Genomic DNA, 19,526 nt, shown 5'->3' with positions numbered 1-19,526 from the left:
AAATAAATAAAAAATAAATGAATAAAACCGCTACGAAGAAAGTCGTTTCCTCATCTCGCAGCATCGCACAATTTTTGGAACACGCACAATTTGCTGGTCGATGGATCCTTCTAATTGTTATCGTTAGATGATCTTTCGGCCGTTCCACTAATTATCCGTCCTTCTTCAAACTCGTGATTCCAATCGCAGACTCGTTTTCAGTAACGATCGGTCGATTTATGCGAACGACCTCGAGTGTTGAACTTTGGAACGTTTTATACCGTACAACGCAAGACTTAAAGGCTGCTGTGTGGGAATAGGAGTAACGTCTCTTACAATACGCACCATCGTAAACCGATTGCACCAAGCGTGAATGTCTGCGTGTGTAACGTAATTCACAAGTCAACCGCGAAAAGTTTCCGTGTTTATATATTGTATATGCCTAAGCGAGAGAGACGCCAACTCACACATACGTGACTCGCATCGTTTTACATACTTTCGTACGTACGCACATGTGGATCCTTGGATGTGTGCACAGAGGAGAGTCGCTCTTCCACATCCATCCAGCGAATAAAATTCTACTGATATGAAAGAATTTATGTTTGGTCATAAAACTTGTCGCGATATTGCGGTTCACGTACATACATTAACTTTTACACGTGTGTCTACGTACGACTATCTATTGGATTGTGTGTATACTTTCGGTACGTATCACTACCCAAACGTATCGCGCATAATCAGGAGAGAGGTCTTTGAGTTATCCCACAGTCGTAGTCATCATCTTGCATGCAAGTGTTATTCGTCTTTTCCTTTTCCATTGACATTCTTCTCGTCGTCCAGTTTCTTACTCGACGGTAGAAAAGGAACGGTTGGTTTGTAGTACGTAATAATTCCTAACCTCGGGACGGGTCACTATTTTTCTCTTTTCTTTTTTTCTTTCTTTCACTTCTTGCTCGTATTCGAGTATCTGGTCAAGATATATTCCGCACACTTGTACCGTATGTACAGACACGAACACACACACCTGAGTCTGTGATTTCTTATCTCCTTGAGATTGTGCAATGAGAGTATATGGGTTGTAGTTGGTCCCGATGCACGCTGCGGCATATCGCTCTGACTTGGTTGTTCTTCATATTGTTATCATCATCATCATCATCATCATCATCATCATCATCATCATCAACATCATCATCATCATCATCGTACTGTTATACTACCTACGTCAACGTTTTTCTCTGTCTACCTGTATTTATACACATACACCTATATATGTATATAAATAACAATATAAAACAGCTGTGATGCAAGATAACGATGGGATTACGCAACTGACTCGAGCATTACATACTTATAGGTGTCTATAACAGCTATACGTGTACCTACAAGGATATCGTGTAACACTATACTTCAGTCGTATGAACAGATACTTGTACGACTTGACCCGTAACGAAGGGATAGATTGATCAATTCGAAAATTCGCGGTTTCGTTCGTTGATGAAAGAGATGACGATGAAGAAAATGTTAAATTTGACGAAAAGAAGCCGAAAACGTTGATGAAAATGATTGTCAATGAAGTATCGTGAGATATCGTGAGGTATACGATGTACGTAGAAAGTGACGAGATGACGATTTTTTTTTTTTTTCCGTTTCTTCTCGTCAGAATACACGTCGCGCGTGAAACTGTACAAAAGAAAAAAAAAATAAAAATGTGAACGATGAATAACGCATGATGCAACACTTACGGACGAATATGGGTATGCGACATATTTATACCGACCTCTGTATAAATTTAGAAAAAAGAAAAAAAGTAACCTCAGCTTGTACCGCACACCCGTTATCTTACTCCTATCTTTCACTTGCTGCCTGCTTAGTCATCTCGTTCACGGTTATATTAGCCCATGGTTCGGTATAGCGGCATGGATTATGAACTGTATACGCTCGTGAGTTTTAACCTTCGAGTTCCGGTGACGAAATGATTTTACCTCAAGGAGAGAAGATGAAGAGCGAAAGAAAAAAAAGATAAAAAAAAAAAAAAAAACGAAGTATAACTGAAAAAAGGATTGAGGAAAAAGGAGGTGCGGGGGGGGGGACGGCTTAATCGGAATGAAAACTGGTTTGACGACAACGGTTGTCGTTTGTGATCGTAATCATATTTATGTGCCCCTCTTGACAGATTTTTTTTCTCTCACTTTTTACGCTCGACTTTATTGGATATCAGTTTCAAGGAAGACGAAAAACGAACTAAAAAAAAAAACAAAAACACGCGGCACACACCGCACGAGCAGCGATGAACCAGAATAGGATAAATTATAGCGAAGTAAAAATTTTCCTACGGAAATTGAATCTTCTTTCAACCATTCATTTACGGATGTTCGATGTTTTAACGTAACCACATTTTTTTCCCCCCATTGTTCGAATTTGTGGAACGGATCCAAAATGTATGTAGATATTCCTGTACGTAGATGCATACCAGAAAGAGAGGAAAGAAAATTGGAGACGGTATTGAAATCGCGTTTCGAATACGATTTAAAATTATTAATTCTACTTTGATGTCTACATTAACGGTCTCTTATCTCCGAACCCTTATCTCTCTCTTTCTCTCTCTATCTATCTCTCGACGTTCTCAATTGTGAAACGTAACGAAACACACTCGAGCAGCGTCGCGGTGTCTACAAAGACGGTTTAAAGTCGTCTTATCGGCTCGGCCGAAGCTTGCAAGCTCGCTGTATGGTCGTGCCTCCTCCCTCCCTTCATCTTATGTCTTTGGCACGTGACCCGTGGCGCTGGTTGCCGCTGATACGCGTACGTGCGTAGAATCGCTATGTTACACTACTGCTCGCTTGCCCTCAAAAGAAACAGCTAGTCTGCCTGCAGCACGACAGACTCCGATGACCTCGGACCCCGGTAAATTCAGGCCATCGAATCCGACGGAGATTGTCCTTTTCGTCTTCTCTTATTATTCAATTCACACTCCCAAGTTCGGTTTGTCTTTGATTTCGCTGACGAGCTGAAAACTCTCATAGCGATGAGGATGAGCGCATTTTAACGCGAATTAGATAAGCGATTAATGACGAAAGTTTTACGAGCAATAAGGAACAAAAAAGAAAAAACCAAACCTGACGTATCCTCCGTCTTCCTGATCTACGCTGACAATTCGTCAGTTTTACACCACTCGGCATTGTCATATTTTATTAATCGACGACTTTTCAACGACTAGGAAAAGGGCGACACAATGTATTTACGTTGGATCTGGTTTGCTCTGTTTTTCAGAACCTGGAACAGCTCGAGGTGTTGGCCAATCTTCCGGACTTCCACGTCTACACGACCGTGAACGCAAAGAAACAGTTTCGCGCCCCTACCCAGTGGGGCCTCGTTTTGAGACCAGTCACCAACACAAAGAGTAAAAAAAAGGCCGGGAGTGACTTCCGGTGCATCACCTTTGACAACGAGAAGACGCGCGCCTGCTGGATTATAGCCATGCGTCTCGCCAAGGTAACAGCATCGACGTATCTTACCATTTCGAACCACCTTAGGCATTAATTGTCCACCTTTGCAAAGTTCAAGCGCGTAACACCCCGACGTAACGATACATTGTCGGAAGATAAGCATCACCTCCCAACTTTTAAGTGCTGGCTGAATCTCACAAGGAACGTATTCCAAGTCGATCTCTTCGATTTCAGTTGTTTTGTAGTATGTTGTACTAGAGTAAAAACTAAGCGACGTATTTTTTTTTTTTACCGGTCAACAAATATTTTAAGGGGGTGAAATTTACCCCCACAGATGGAGACCCAACGTCCGTGATGTGTTTCAATGAAACGAACGCTGTAATGTTTCACGGTCACGTTGGGATTGTACACTTGAGGACAATGAATCTGAGACGGCTAATTTTTTACACTAGACAGTCATGTTGGCAACACAGAGAAACTTACAGCGCCACACTCGGCCGAATGCGAAACAAACTCAATCTCAATAAACGTGACATAACCCATGACCGTCGAATCTAACCTTAAAATACCGAGGGGATAATGACTTGTTGGATTGACACGTATTCTAAGGTTAGATTCGACGGTCATGGGTTATGTCACGTTTATTGGGATTGAGTTAGTTTCGCGCTCAGCCGACTATGGCGCTGTAGGTTTCTCTGTGATGCCAACATAACTGTCCAGTGAAAAAAATTAGCAGTCTCAGATTCATTGTCCCTAAGTGTACCTTCCTTGTCAGTAAACTATACGATGGTGCTTTTCTTTTTTCGATGTTTCGTTACGTCAACGTTACCGTCTTCAACCCTGGTTCATTTGTAGAAATGTACTCTTATTTTTGTTTCACCCTCTTCCTTTAATTTTAACCGTCATTTTCACACCTTGCAGTTTGATCTTCTTCTTCTTCTTCTTCTTCTTCTTCTTCTTCTTCTTCTTCTGCTTTTTCTTATTTGCATTCCATCGCCGAATTTCGGTCACGGAGGTTTAATTTAAGCACACGTGTGACCGCATGCCAGACATTCCAGCTTGTTAATCCCTCACACACTCTTCCTCTCCCTCTCTCTTTCTCTCTCTCTATCGCTCCCTGACGTTTGGCGAAAAGTTCTGCATGCATACTTGTCTTCTCTCGGTTTCGAACATCTACACACGGTAGTTGTCAAAGGCGCGTTGAACGACGATGGGAAGCGTAACGACACATGCCCAACTGGCTGTGAGCTTCGTTTAAAGAGAAGGTGAAGGAGGAGGGCTGTGCAACTTGTACCTACAGCTAGACGTTCTATAGAAGCGCATGCCCCTTCTATTATGCAACTCTTCTCTTTAGGGCTCCATTCTTTGGCCAAGTGGGGGCTCAGACCACTCTCTCGAGTTTTCAACCTCCGGACGAGAGAAGGCGGCGACGGCGGTGGCGACACTCGAAACTACTACCAGTTTCAAAGCCGAAAGCAATGTCTAGGTTACAGTTGAGCCGTGCACTTTATGCTTACCCTGCATCGTCGCTGCCGTCTCACGTACCTACAGCCTCCATGCATACACCTATTTCATCGTCCTGCTGCAGTTGCCCTCGGGCACGTGGGTGTCGCGACACCCTTTCCCAAAACAAGATGGCACTTGGTCGTTCCTCCCGGCTCTCTTTCCTCTTTTACTTTTCTCTCTCTCACTTCTTCAACATCGCAGCCCGATTCTTTGTGCGGTACAAGCTCTTTGATCTCCTGTTACGTACTGTATAATGCGGTAGCCAATCTCTTCTCTTATGATTCAGACAATTTTATACTCGCTCTTCTTTAATCCTGCGTTGCAGGATGTGAAATAAATGATTTTATTTTGTTTTCTTTCAATTTTTACAATTACATCGATGTTCTTCGACAAATGTTACTTTTCCATTTTATTAAATTTTATTCACTTGATGGAAAAAATCATTCGACTCCGTGCTGTGTAGTCACTTCAATTGATGGAATGATAAACTTGTATTGTGGTTATTTTGTACCAACTGTGTTTGAGTCGAAACTGTACTCTTCTTGATCAACATCAAACGAATAGTCATAATGAAGCCATTTGAAATTGAGACGAAGTCACTTCAAGTCGTGATCAAATCGTTACCTGGTTGTATTAAGTCACGCTGAGGTTGTGTCGAGTCGCTTGAGACCCTGAATAATCAATTCAGAGACACGATAAAGTCACTTTAAGATGTGATCAAGTTATGTCCAAGTCGTTTAAGGCCAGGAAGAATCCATTCGACGTCATGACGTAGTCACTTGAAGTTACGATCAACTCGTCTCAAGTAGTTCGAAGTCATAAAGAAGCAATTTGAAGTAATGACCCGGTGGTAGTATCAAGTCGATTGAAGTCACGAAGAAGTCCTTCGGAACCAAAGGCCACAGTGCAATAACTATCCAACTTTGGCGAAACTTTTGACTTATGCAAGTTTTGCAGTTGTCCCGTATTTCGGAAAAGTTTCACCGTGAAATATGGTAGTTTTCAGTTGGCTTATTCTCACGAGTAATAAGGTGTAGCAGCTTGGGGGGGGAGGTGAAAGTCATTTTTTATCTTCTTGTTCGAAAGTATCCGAAGGTAGCTTACCAGTGGCGGTTGTATAGAGTGGAGAGAAGAACGACTTCCGCCTCTTCCTCGACGTCATCATCTTCTTCTTCTTCTTCTCTTCTCCCTCCTTCATTATCCACGTTTTCTTGGTCGACGTACAAGAAGCGAGAAGTTTCGGGATATTCGCCCCGCCTTTACCGCGGCTCCGTTTTCTCGCCCGCAGGAAAGCCACGTTCAACCCACGAAAATTCTGTCACTTCTACGGATTAATTACCCGCCAACTTCCAGCCGGTAGAAAGGCCGTTAATTTTCTCGGTCCCTTACGCAGGTACCTCGTAAAATCGGTCTCTCTCAGCCTACTCGGAGATTCCCGGGCGTGCAAAAGGTCAAGGTCAGGGTCCAGGTTTGAGGTCGGGATCAAAGGATGACTCGATGAATTTTCAATATATTTACCCTACGGGAGTGTTCGCGCACCCCTGGAAACGTCCCTGAATATTCACGACCCCACGACGGAAATAGAAAATTCACCAAAATCGCGGTACGGAAGAATTCGCGCGTTCTTTGCCCCTCGTTCGCCGGTCTGAATAGGAAAAGAAAATCCTTTCACCGAAAGCACCAATTCTAGCCTTTCGTCTAGCATCAGTCACCCTGGGGGGGCGCTGCTGAACGTGTTACTGGGTGACAGGCGCTAGATCGGTCGATATTCCAAACTTCCAGGCCACCTTTTCAACCCCTGAAACGAACCCGGAGGTTGGATAAGTTACGGGCGGTGATTGGCAGATAAATAATTCGCTGAACCGGCAAATTTTAACGTTAATACAGACGCGGTAAAAGAAATTTTATTCACAACGGCTAGAATTTTGCTAGCCTAACCAACGCAGCGGTTTGACTACATCGGAAACTCCACTTGGCTGTGCTTGCTGCGAAACCTTTGCTGTTGGAGTGAAAGATTTTGTGCTTCGACGGCTGAAATTTTTGCTGTGATTTCAAGAAATACGTGGCGTCGGGATGAAAATGTTGAACTTCGCGGTGTCGAATTTTTCAAAGGGCGATAATTTGATTCGCAAAATTTGAAAACGTAAAATCTTGTTATATGGATAAGTCAAAATAAGGGAAAGCTAACGTGCACAATTATCAGAACTTTTGTATTATTTTCATATTACTGCAGTATTTGCTAACGGAAAAAGTCGAAAAACAGAATGGTGAATGTTTTGACAAATCAAAAACCGAAGTGCAGAATCGTCGAGATTTCTATATCTATTCTGACTGTTCTATATTTCGGCTGTATTACGATTTTTCTTATACTTCTCGACTTTTTCTACGTTCCGAAATTCTGTCAATTGTATAGATGCATTTTTTTTTGCACATTTGAAAATTCTATATTGTTTACACCATCCTATCATACGACAAGTAGCCAAAAGCGTTACGAATCTATTTTCATCTTTAAATTTTTTTCTCTCCGAATCTTTCCCTAGTTTTCGAATTTGAAAAAAAAAAATTTCACGCCATTAAAAATTGTCTTACTTTTCTATACTTTTATCCTTTTGTTTTTCGCGTACTTTTCTTTATTCTGTTAATATTCGCCATTTCTTCACGGTTCTCAACATTTTTCGCCTCCTTGATTTATTTTCCTCTTTCCTCCTTCAACAATTTTATTCTATTGTTTCTCTCTGCTTCGTTCTACTCGTATTTCCCTTTACAATGTCGTCCGGGCGTACTTTCGCCTGACAATCAGTCTGAATTAAGAAAATATGATTGTGTGTTTTTGAGCGTGTTCGATTGGCGCACCCTCGATCATGTAGTGGTGTGCTGCTTTGTTGCAGTACGGCAAGCAGCTGAGGGAGAATTACAGGGCCTTCAAAAACAAACAATGCGAGCCGACGGTCAGTTCGGGAAATTACAACAGCTACTCGGTGCCAAACGTAAGTCTTAATTTACGATTTAAAAAAAAAATAAAAATTTCAACCACTAACCCAAAAATCGCAATCTTTTTTCCTATTTCCTCGCTGCTAAAATACGTAGTAAAAAACGAAGGACCCAAAAAGCGCAATATTATTCTTTCCTACTCGATTTGTTTCATTGTTCTTTGTTCTCTTCTTCGTTTTATTATTGTTTTTATTTTTTTGTTTTTATTAATTTTTTTTTCTTTTTTTAAATCTTGCTTTTCTCACTCTCGTTCGGAAAATGAAAGCGAACGATGCGAAAGAATTTCACACACGCGTCACGCTCTTGATACCCTGACTTTTGTACCCTCCCTCTAACGACGCTGATCAACGCCTGTACAACATGTATATATATTTATCCCTAGTTAATCCGCGTATCCGGTTGCGAATCACACTCGCAAGTCGTACGACATCGGCTCTCGCAGACATAGATTCAGAGTCTCGGGTATCAAGCACCGATTTTATTGTACGGCGCTGCCTGCGGCGAGGCGACAACCGAGACGATGATGATTAACCTCATGCCGGTGATCGAGCATCGCCTTGGGGAAAAAAATTACTCCTTTGTATCAGGCCAAAACCGTCGTCTATGGAATTTATTTTCCGCTTTGCAAATTTCTCAAAAACGGAACGATAATCAGAGGCGAGGTTGAAATTTCGAATCGTTAAAGTAACGAAAGCGCCAAATTTCCAAAGTCAAAGGACCGAAAGTGTGAAAATGAGGAAATTTCAAAAAACTGAAACATCGAAATTCCGAATGATCGAAGATTTTCGGTTATGCGAATTTCTGGCTGGGTGAAATTTTTGCCACTTTGATCTCTCTTTGTTTTGGATTATCGATAATTTTTGCCTTCGGAATTCCTGGTCATTCTGATTTTCGGTTTTTCGCTGTGTGATGTATTTTAATTTTCCGATTTTTACTCCGTCAAAACTTTATTTTTTGGAATTTTGCTCTATCGTAACTTGAATTTTCGATATCTTTCATTTTGGAACTTTGAGCCGTCGGGTTTCCGACCAAGTAATCTGGAATCTTTTCAAATTCGGAACTTCAACCCAGCTCCGAAAAACAACTGTAGAATTGAACGTTGGGAATTTTTTTTCTACTTTCGTTAATTTTTTAAATTCCTTTATCGCCGTCCTTGATTTCTATATTTTGAATAATTTCAATTTTTGTTAACGAGTCAAGAATTCTAAACCCACAATCAGTTCCACTGCTGTTATAGGAGATATTTTTCCGTTCAAAATCTATGGAATTTGGTGTGAAAATTAGTTGAATCGAGAAATGATGAAATCAAGGTTTGAAAGGTGAAACTGGAGTTGAATATATCGTCAGGCTTTTATTACAAGAATCTGCTCTCATTATAAAAAAAAAATAAAACAATTCAAATTTCCAATTTCAAGTAAATTAACTTTAGTTGTTTGCAATTTTTAAAAGGTCACACTCGTATTACTTGGCTCATTTAAATAATGCCAGATCCGCATCGTTTGTCTAATTTCGGTGAATTTTTGTTCATCTTTCTTCTTGAATAGATATTATCCAAACAATTGCCTCAAGTGAATTCATGGATATCTATGTTTTAATTAAAAATCCAGGATGACTAATTTCAGTTTCGTTTGTCGAATCTTGATTGTATCTATCTAAAAAAAAAAAAAACGTTTGTATTTACTTCAACTTTTTAACCTAAAATCAACGTTGAAACCGATGAAAGATATTTTAAAAAGTTTTATCAATCGTTCAAACGTCTTCTGAATTGGGTTGTAAAAATTGGGTTTTCCAATTTCTAGATCGGATCGAGCGATCTTTTTACAGTTATTATACCGTCGTACTTCTTCTCGTCGTAAAGTATCGTGCCGACTGATTGGCAAAAAAAAAAAAAATAAAAAATAAAAAAAGAAAGGCCAATTTCCATACGGATATATCGAACGACTTTGGAAAAGCCCGAGGGACGCGAGGTGTTCGCCTTTTAACACGAGGAAGACCCGCATGTCCGATAATCTCCGGGGATTTCTTCTCCCAGTCTCACGGCTGCTCCGTTCTAACTAACCCTGCACAGATTTACCATAATACTCAGTCAGATGGCTCGAAAGCCGTGCCACTTTGATGCGGCGCGTCATTTTCATTGTCAATTTTCGCTTCTCCGATTAATTAGAGAAAAGAAAGAAGTAAATAGAAATTAAATAATACAAAAATCCAACCGCCAAAGTAAAGTGTAAAAGTGTAATAATTTTAAATTTTCAAAACTGAACACAACACGCCGAAGATTGACCGACGATACGTCTAGTACGATATTATTTTTACTTTCTATTTTATCATTCTCTCACTCAGTCATTCCTCGGTATATTATCGTTATATACATATTTTTTTTTTTTTTTTTTTTTTTTTGCTTCTCGTCATTTATTTATTTTATTTTATTATTTATTATATTTATTATATTTATATAATACATAATCGTCGACGATCGGGTGTTTGCCAATGTGTCATCGTGTCTTAGGTCACGTGGCGTGTTCGCAAGCCGGTATAAAATCTTGATACGTATGTGCTCAGCTGTTATCGATACCCGCATGCGATCAGAACTCCTCGATCGTTCCGGATAGATCGCCTCTTGAAAACAGATATGCAATATTGATCATCCTCCTCGGCATTTAACGTTATCAACCGTAACGAGGCATGCACCTGTGTATATGTATATATATATATATATATATGGGGTATTCCATGATATCTCGATCAAGATTCTACGTTGATGTCCCAGATCGGCTTTACAATTTTTTGTACGAAACTACACGGCGAAAAACGCGATCGCGATTTTTTTCGCATTCTTTCGACCCAGCGTATCTGATATATGATTTCAAAACTTGAAAAAAAAAAGTAAATAAATAAACCACGTTCTAAGATCTGACAAAAAACAGAAAAATATCATAAAAAATGAACAAAATTTTTGTTACCTTCGAGAAGATAGAGATTTTGAAACTTCAGAAGATAAATTTGGAAAATGAAAGAAAAAAAATTTCGTCATTATTGGATTGCATTTTTGACATAAAAATTAATGTGAAAGCTCATTATAATGTCTCTCTGAATAGATACTTTTTGGCCCGTGTTACAATGAGCTTTTATGTTCATTCTAGTGTGAAAAATTATATAAATTTTTTTTTGTAAATCATCTTTGTTGCTTACCTTTAGAAGTTATGAAATCTCCATCTTTTAATAGGTGTCAAAATTTATTTACATTTTATATGATAAAAAATTTTTTTGAATTTTTTCAAATCTTAGAAATTGACGGATTCTTTTCCAGTTTTTAAACCACACTTCAGATACGCTGGTTTAAAAATATTCTGGAAAAATTGCGATTGCGTTTTTTGTCACGTACTTTCATAGAAAAATTTGTAAAGCCAATCCGAGACATCGAGGTAGAATCTTGACCGACATGTCATGGAATGCCCCATATATGTATATGTATATATCATCGCGTCATTGAATTCGTGGAAATTCGTGCTTGTCGACACGTGATGCAGTGTGAAAATCAACCTTGTTACACTATCGTCATTTTATATCGAACGATTCGAATTCAAGATCTCGTCATTGGATCTGATAAAAATTATATCCGAGATAACGTTACGTTAAATCAGAACGTTTGTATTCTTATCGAATGCTTTTCTCTCTCCCTCTTCCGCACAGTTTGCTGTGGGTACTTTAATTTTTTTTTTTTTTTTTTTTTTTCTCTCGTCTTTAAAAATTGTTCTTCCACTATTCAGTTAAATAAGACTTTGAAAAGATCGCTTTTACATTATATACCCGTATAAGTTGAACGAACCAACAACGAATTATCGCAACAATTGCGATAGCCAAAATATAGTATCCGGTGTAACTGTGGTATCCAAAAATAATGTATTGTATAAGCAGGTGGTACACACCCAACTCGTGTAAAATATTTCCCTTATATATATATATATATATATATATATATATATATATATATATATATATATATACCGGCAACAAAATGAATTCTTTTATTCTTCTATAGATATAAATCCAGAATCATACGCTCATTTATCGTTAATTGGTGAAGTAAAATGAAGAGAAAAAAATTTAAAAAAAAAACTGAAAAAAAAGAAACGTACCTATATAAAACAAAAAATGTCGGAAAAAAACTCACGCGATTCTAAGAAGGGAATTTTGGATACACCGTCGACACTTTTTTTTCAACAACTGGGAATATTTCACGGTTTTTAATAATAATGATAACAATTAAAACTCCTCGCGAGGATCGCGACGCGTCTTGAAACTCGTACGTATCCAGGTACATGTTATGCGATATATTTATATACTTATGCGTATGGGTATGCATATATATATATAAATATATGTATTTATTTATAATTATATATACATATATATACATCGGGGCGTCACGGCGTCTGTGTCTCTCTCTCCTGAGTCCGTGAGAGACGCTTGAAGAGGAGGTCGCCGAGGGTGGGGGTGGGAGATTACACCTATAACATAGTTTGGCTCACAAGTTGCGTTATATGCGTGTGTGTGTGTGTATCTAGGCGGATGGTGGTTATCTACATGTATACACGTTATACACACACGGTATGTATACCCTAGCGCATATACGTATATACGTACATACGTACACCTGCAGCTGAGTAAAAAAGTGTGCCCCGGCTGTTGCTACGCCAGGCCAGAACTATCGACCCACCAGTCTACCGGCTCCCCTCTGAAAATGCCTCTGTAATCACACACGCGCGTCTTTGTGCAATCCCTACGACCCGTTTTAACGTCTACATACATGCACGTTCTCTTCGTTTGTCGCCTGAACTATATATATGTACATATATACGTGCAGTCGAGTTTATATATTAAACTTGGGTACATTAGTATACACGGATTTTCATCTTGTTATACTTATGTATGTTTATATATATGTATATATATATATATATACTGGAGCTGAGGAAGATGGGCGCGGATAAACCGGCGCGTTTCAACCGAAAATTTTCGGCCGCGTTATATTAATTATCGTCTTTAATTGCATGTATCCGTATTATGAATTTGCCTGCCTCTATGTGTCTGTTTGTGTACGGAGTGATTAGTCGTAACGGTCGTATGGTTTAACGCGCATGCGCTAGAATTCTAGAGGAAAGGCAGTGTTGTTTTGTCAGGTTGACCAACCGTTGGAAGTTCACGTGACAACTCGCCGCGATGTGTGTATACGTAACCTCAACTGTTTTCAACTGACGAAAATTTTCTCAGGTTATGTACTACATACATCGCGGCAATCTGACGTACGAACTCACGACGGTTGGTTAACCTGACAAAAACAAATGCTTTTGCTCTACACTGAGAAGAATTTCATTTGTTACGGTAACTAGAAAAAGTTGAGTAAAACTTAAAACGCGTAAACATTTTGCGCTATCGCCGATCCTTTTTTGGTTATTGCAACGCATAATCAGTTTCTGAGGTTTACTCTGCTTTTTTAGTTAAACAAGGCTTCAACGTCGATTTATCGTCGCACAAGCGTTAAATTTTCGCAACAGTTGCAAGAAAATATAGCAACAGTGATCGTAACGAGAAAGGATAGTAACGGATACCAGACTTTCCGGTAACGGCTAGAAAACTGATTTTCATTTTGTACCTAGAACTATATTTTTCGATCGTGGTAAAAAGTGAAAATAGTCAAGGACTGACCTGTAACCGGAACTAAAAATTCCTGTCACAATCAGTGTATAATTTTAACGCATGCGCGTTAAACCTTTCGACCGTTAGCTAATCACTATGTTTTTACATGAGTGCGTGCGTGTGTGTCGAGTTTGGAACGATTGAAAAGGGCTGATCAATCGGTGCGGCGATTCATTTTTCCCACGGGATATTATGATGATATTATTACGTGTACCTACTCTAGTCGAGTGAGGACTCGATACGTAAATAAATAAGTGAAAAAACAGGAAAAGGATGAAAAGGATGAGGTCGCTCGAATCAAGTGCATGCAATTCAATATCGATTCGAATCGGAATTTAAATTTGCCGAAATATTCCGGAATGGAAGGTGAATAATTGAAAATTCACAAAATTAAACATTCTCGCTGATCAAGGGGAAACGATCGGAGTCCGTTGGTGATTTTCGAACCGTGTGTCGCGTCAGCCGAATACTCAATTTATATTCTACTCTTTTTTTTTTTTTTCTTCTTCTCTTTTCTTCTCTTTTTCGACAAGTTATACAGCCGCTCGGTGTAATAATTACCCACAGTTTTCATTCTAATTGATTGAAATTTATTTCGAAGCTTATATATATATTGGAGTTTGACCCCGTGCAAGTCGGAATATTCAATTTGTAAATAATCAAAATTCACTGGTTCGACGAAAGTCGAACGGCGTTCAAGTACACTCGAGAAAGAACAAAAAGAAAAAAAAAAAAAAATCCTACTCCTTTTATCTAAATAATTGATCGATTCCCTTTCTTTCGGTATAACGTATCTAATTAACAATATATATTAGAAATTTTAAAAATAAACGGCAGTACATAAGCAGTAGACAAATTTATTAAGTGTCTATTAGCTATTTTTTTTTCTTTGGCTGCGTTTTCTTTTTTTTTTTTTTTCTATCTCTATTCCGTGTCACACACACCAAGCGACGAAAGAAAACTCACATCTCCGAGCGAGGCTTGTAATTTTTTACGAAGCGAGATCGGAACGAGATATTAATAATAAAAATGGGAAATAAGTTCGGCTCCGATGTGAAGTGGATTTTCACATTTTCAACGTCTGACGATATAAACGCTACGAGTGGAAGTTTCACCGTATAAAAGTAGCGACAGGCTCTGGCCGAATCAAGAAGGGGCTCAACTGCCTCTCATCCTACTCGATCAAAGAACATTTTAAGCTCGGCTGGGCTCCTTTCGGTGGATTTCATCGGCCCTCCTTGACCCTTGACCAAATCCCTACACCTGCCTGCCCGGTTCGCCTACATTCCCGTCCACCATAAAACTCTCTTGGGAGTGAGGGGGGGATGATGATGCGGTGAGAACTTCTGCAGGCATCTGAGGAAGAGAAGAGAAAAGAAAGGAAAAAAATTGAATACAAAGATACAAAATTTACCGATGAATATTTTTCTCTTCTTCTTTAGTTTGTTAAATGTGAAAAACAAGAAAAAAGAAATAGAGAAAATACAATATACGTCAAGTATTTATACATGTCATATATATATATATTATTATATATATGTGTGTGTGTGTGTGTGTGAAATAATTCGATCACGATGCAACTAAATCCCGAGCGGAGATTTGGAGGTCAAAAAATACAGCAAATAACAAGAGTATGATGAGAAAAAAAAAAATGAATGAGGGAAACTCGACGCTGAGACAATCGATTCATTCCGGCGTCCTGTTTGGTATTTGTATAAAAAATAAGGAAGGAAGAAAAAAAAAACAAAACTGAGGAGAATAAGAAGAAGAGATGCGAAGACGATGATTATAGACGGAAAATTTTCCGGCGCAATTAACGATGCAAGATGCCGGCCGGATGGAGTCCTCCTGATGGTGCTACACATGTAGTTCAGTTCTTTGGTATACATATAAGTGTGTGTATACGTGTATATATACACGTATATATATATATGTATGTGTGCACGTGTGATACCGTATCACGGTGCACCAACACGCGAGATGCATTAACACCGACGTGCCGTGAGGAAACTGCATAATACCAGAACGGAGGATTGGTGACTCGGTGCAAGGTATAAAATTACACTCCTCGGCTCAACTCTGTTCTACTGATGTACGTAGGTGCAGTGCAGCGTTACACATGCACGTTTACTCACTCATCAAAGTCGAATGCAAGGTGACTTTCAGGATTATTCTGCTGCCTACACGTGCAGCTGCAGCCGGTAGACATTTAAGCCACGAGAGAGAGAGAAAAGCGATCGTGCCGCTTAAGTTTTACGTCTCTTCTTTCCATATGTTATTTATTGTACGCGTCGTTTGCGTGATTTAAAAAATTCGATGCGGGGTTCGAATGATTTCAGACGCCAATTTATTCTTAGTTCAAAATCAACGTCTCGACGCTGCTTCACGATTTATCTTTTCCCACTTTTTTTTTTATCGTCTTCCTTAATTTTATTTATACCCTTTATCTACGAACGATGTATGCGCGCGTACTCTTCGATTATGATCTTATTGACGGTGAAATAGAAACGAAAGCCGAGAAAAGGGAATCAGGAATAGTGGGAAAAAAAAATACGACGGAATGCGTTGCAATTGAACGAGGAAAAAAATCTCATTTCGTTATTCGATATAATCAATACTCTGAAAACGTCCGAGTTAGATTTTTTCATATGGAACAATTAAGGTATAGTATATTTACTGCTGAATCATAAATTTGTCGTATGTGAATTGTAAAAATTGTAAATTAGAATACCGAATTCCTTTTTGTTCAACCAATAGACGAGCTCGAAGAAAAAAAATCCGCCTCAGACGAATCGTAGAGGATTGACTCACCAATAAAATAAGCAGTTCTCTTTACCAAAATCGGACAATTTTTCGATGGAAAAATAGTGAAATAGATGAAATTTCTGTACCCACGCTTTGTTAATATAAAACAACATGGTTTTCACACGATTGTAAATTTATTTATTTATTTATTAACTCAAACGCGGGCAAGGCTCACTTACAGGTAGTACAGGAATATCCATCGAACAGGCTTGGTAGTTATAGAAATTGAAAATGAAAACCTAAAGCTAAACCTAACCATAGATAAAAGGCAAGAAGGGGGTCAGAGGTGACCACCAGAAGAATTAAAGGCCATAGAAACTAATGAAGTGAACCAGACGGTTAGACGACAATTAAATCAATTTAAAAAATAATTTCCTCCGTATAAATGACGATGGGAATTCTAAAGCCTGTATCAGCTCCAGCCGCGCTTTTTGAAAACCTCATTTACGTGATGATTCCGTTCCGTTAAATATCCGAGCATCGTGAAATTCGTACTTAAGGGGGTATTCTAGTGTAGAAATTTGAAAAAATCGATTTTTTTTTTTATATTTTCAAAGCTTAACCTTTTAAGAATGTGTCCTTGAAAGGACAAGTCAAAATTTCGATTATTTTCAGAGATATAGCTATTTTAGTGACACGTCTTCAATACTGGCTCGGCTGGAACGAATACTTTAAACGCGTTTTTCTCAAAACTACATTTTTCAAAACGGTTGCCATGATTTCTCAAGTTCTATTGAACCGATTTACTTGAAATTTGGTGAGAATCTTCTCAATACATGTCTCTATCGCACGAACCATTATTATAACGAAATAATAATTTTTACTATTTTTAAAAAATTCAGAAACGTCCAAAAAAGTCAAAAAAAACGTATTATTTTTTTCGGACAGCCGTAATTTGCCAAAAAAAAATTTTTTTTCGACTTTTTTTTGGTTAGTACGATAGCTGCATTTATGTAGATTGATAATCTTTTTTTTTTTTTTTTTCTGATGACCACAAGGGTAGAAATCGTGGCGACGAGGATACTGCCTTTTGTTTTCCCCTTCCACTTCAAGGACGCATAATTCCATGAAAATTTATTTTTTTGTTTTTAAATTCATTTTGTGTGCTCTTAATATATAAATATATAAATGATAAAAAAATGGATAGTAAAAATATCAATAGCTTTTATTTTATTCACCGTCAAAAAATGCTCGAAATTCGGGCCTCTAGACTAGAATACCCCCTTAACTACTCTCCGCGAGACCCTAAAACACCGAGTCTCCCGAATGCGCCAGCGTTGCTGTCCGGCAATGAATCAATGCAGCTAAGCGATAGGAGCGCTGCAAGCTCCCGTGCATCGGTATAACGACGCGCCATCTACAACCAAAAGCTGTTGCGTCGCCCCCATCGCGTGACGCCAGCCGCACCAGCCACCATCCAACCCGATCCGCCAGCCGCTGGCACTTCTACGTATACGAATGGACGCAGCACGATGTGACATACCAGATGCACCAGATGCACGTAGCGACGTAGCGACGTAGCGACGTGGGAGTAGAGGTGGTGGGGTCGACTAGGCTAGGTCGGCGGTCGGCGGAGGGGGGGGGGGAGACCCAGCAGTCCAGACGACGGCGCAACGCGATAGTAGGGAAACACCGTTGCTAGTCAGCCAACCGGTTCCCCACCACTGCAGGCGGCATGCGCTTTAGTGCCAAGGCTGACGCAACCCAACGCAACGCATCGCGTCGCATCGCATCGCGGAGGGCGGAGAAGGGGGAGGTGGTTAAGAGTGACGCTAGGCGGCCAGCCTCGCTTCCTTCTAGTCTTTTCGCTTCCTCCCCTCCCCCATAACCTCTCCCAACTCGCTGTGCGCATGCGTTGGGTTAACCTTGACATTGAACGAGTCTTTCCCTTCACCCCTTTCCTCGTCCCGCCGTCCCCCCACCCCTCCCCCCCGTCCTCGATGCACGCTCAGCCCGGCCCGCGACGTCATACCGTTGGCTACTTTCCGTTTCTTTTCTTTTTCCTTCGTATTTATTTTTATTCTTTTTATTTTATTGTATTTTTTTAAATTTATTTATTAATGTTTTTTTTTTTTCTCGCTTTACGCCCGTTTCGATCCTCCTTTCGCGGTAACATCTTTTTATTTGGACGGGTTTATCTCTCGCGTTCGTTGGTGTTTTTTTTTTTTTTTCCCTTCTCCGTCCCTGCTTGTTTCAACGCGGTAGAACTTTTTTTTTTGTTTTTCTCGTTTTTTTCCCGTCGATAATTTCGTCTGCACCGGATACTTTTTTGTTGTGCCGTGTTCGCGGCCTTTTTATTTGTTTCCTTTGTTTTTTTCTCCATCTCTCTTTCTCTCTCTCATTTTACACTCGTTTCTACTCAGGCTGCGGTTGCTGCAGCTGATTTAATCACCGAGAAACCTGCTTTTGCGGTGTTACGCACGGTTTTTGGCAATTTATTTTTTCCGTCTGTCTTCTCCCCCCCCCCCCCCCCTTTTTCCAGTCAAGCCTCCGTTTCGTCGCAACGATCGTCAGAGTAAAAAAAAATCTTTATCCTAGTTTTATAGTACAAGTAATAATGGTATAGCGACAGTCGGTCTTCCAGTTACAAATTCAGCGATACTTCCCGCGGTCTTGACATTCCGTTTTTTTTTTTTTTTTTTTTCCGTTTCTTTCAAGTGTTTTTTTTTTTTTTTTCTCTCCCTTGAGTTCAATTATCATGCAACGAATTATGTAATCCTACGTTAAGGTCGCTCGGTGCCAGTCATCCCTAGCATCGGTTCTATCGCTCATCAAGTCTAGACGCTGTAATGAGTGAAGCGTTATGATCGGCTGTCGCCTTCCTTCTCAAGGCTTGTGTGTCCACTACCGCAGTGCTCTCAACGAGTTATGACCGCGAATCAACGCGTCACGGCCTCGTGCGACCATCGTTGACCTTAACCAGAGTACCGCGTTTCACCGGAGATTTAAATTTTTATTTTTTTTTTTATAACCACCAGTGTTCTAAGAGTGGCATTGTAAGATTTGCGCACCTTCCTACGCAAAATGCATCATCATCCATTCGTGGCATGCGCGAAGATTCGTGCCATGCGTATATCCAGCGTCTTCGCAGCTTCTGCCATG

The 19,526-nt window shown here is 39.7% G+C and overlaps 1 protein-coding gene across 6 annotated transcripts in view; it reads left to right on the top strand.

Moving 5' to 3' along the window:
• The window catches only part of LOC124180139 (growth factor receptor-bound protein 14-like), a 297,724-nt gene that overhangs the window by 250,231 nt on the left and 27,967 nt on the right, over window positions 1–19,526 (top strand). For 4 of the 6 annotated variants that reach the window (XM_046565251.1, XM_046565247.1, XM_046565248.1 and 1 more), the window contains 2 exons: window positions 3,250–3,471; window positions 7,799–7,918. In XM_046565251.1, the coding sequence (XP_046421207.1) occupies window positions 3,250–3,471; window positions 7,799–7,918 (342 nt within the window). The remainder of the gene's footprint in view (window positions 1–3,249; window positions 3,472–7,798; window positions 7,919–19,526) is intronic. The other 2 variants (XM_046565250.1, XM_046565249.1) reach the window with 2 other exon arrangements.

The sequence above is a fragment of the Neodiprion fabricii genome, chromosome 4, assembly GCF_021155785.1.
Source record: "Neodiprion fabricii isolate iyNeoFabr1 chromosome 4, iyNeoFabr1.1, whole genome shotgun sequence".
NCBI lineage: Eukaryota > Metazoa > Arthropoda > Insecta > Hymenoptera > Diprionidae > Neodiprion > Neodiprion fabricii.
Note: the sequence above shows the minus strand (reverse complement) of the source record. Positions and strands in the feature narration are given on the sequence as shown.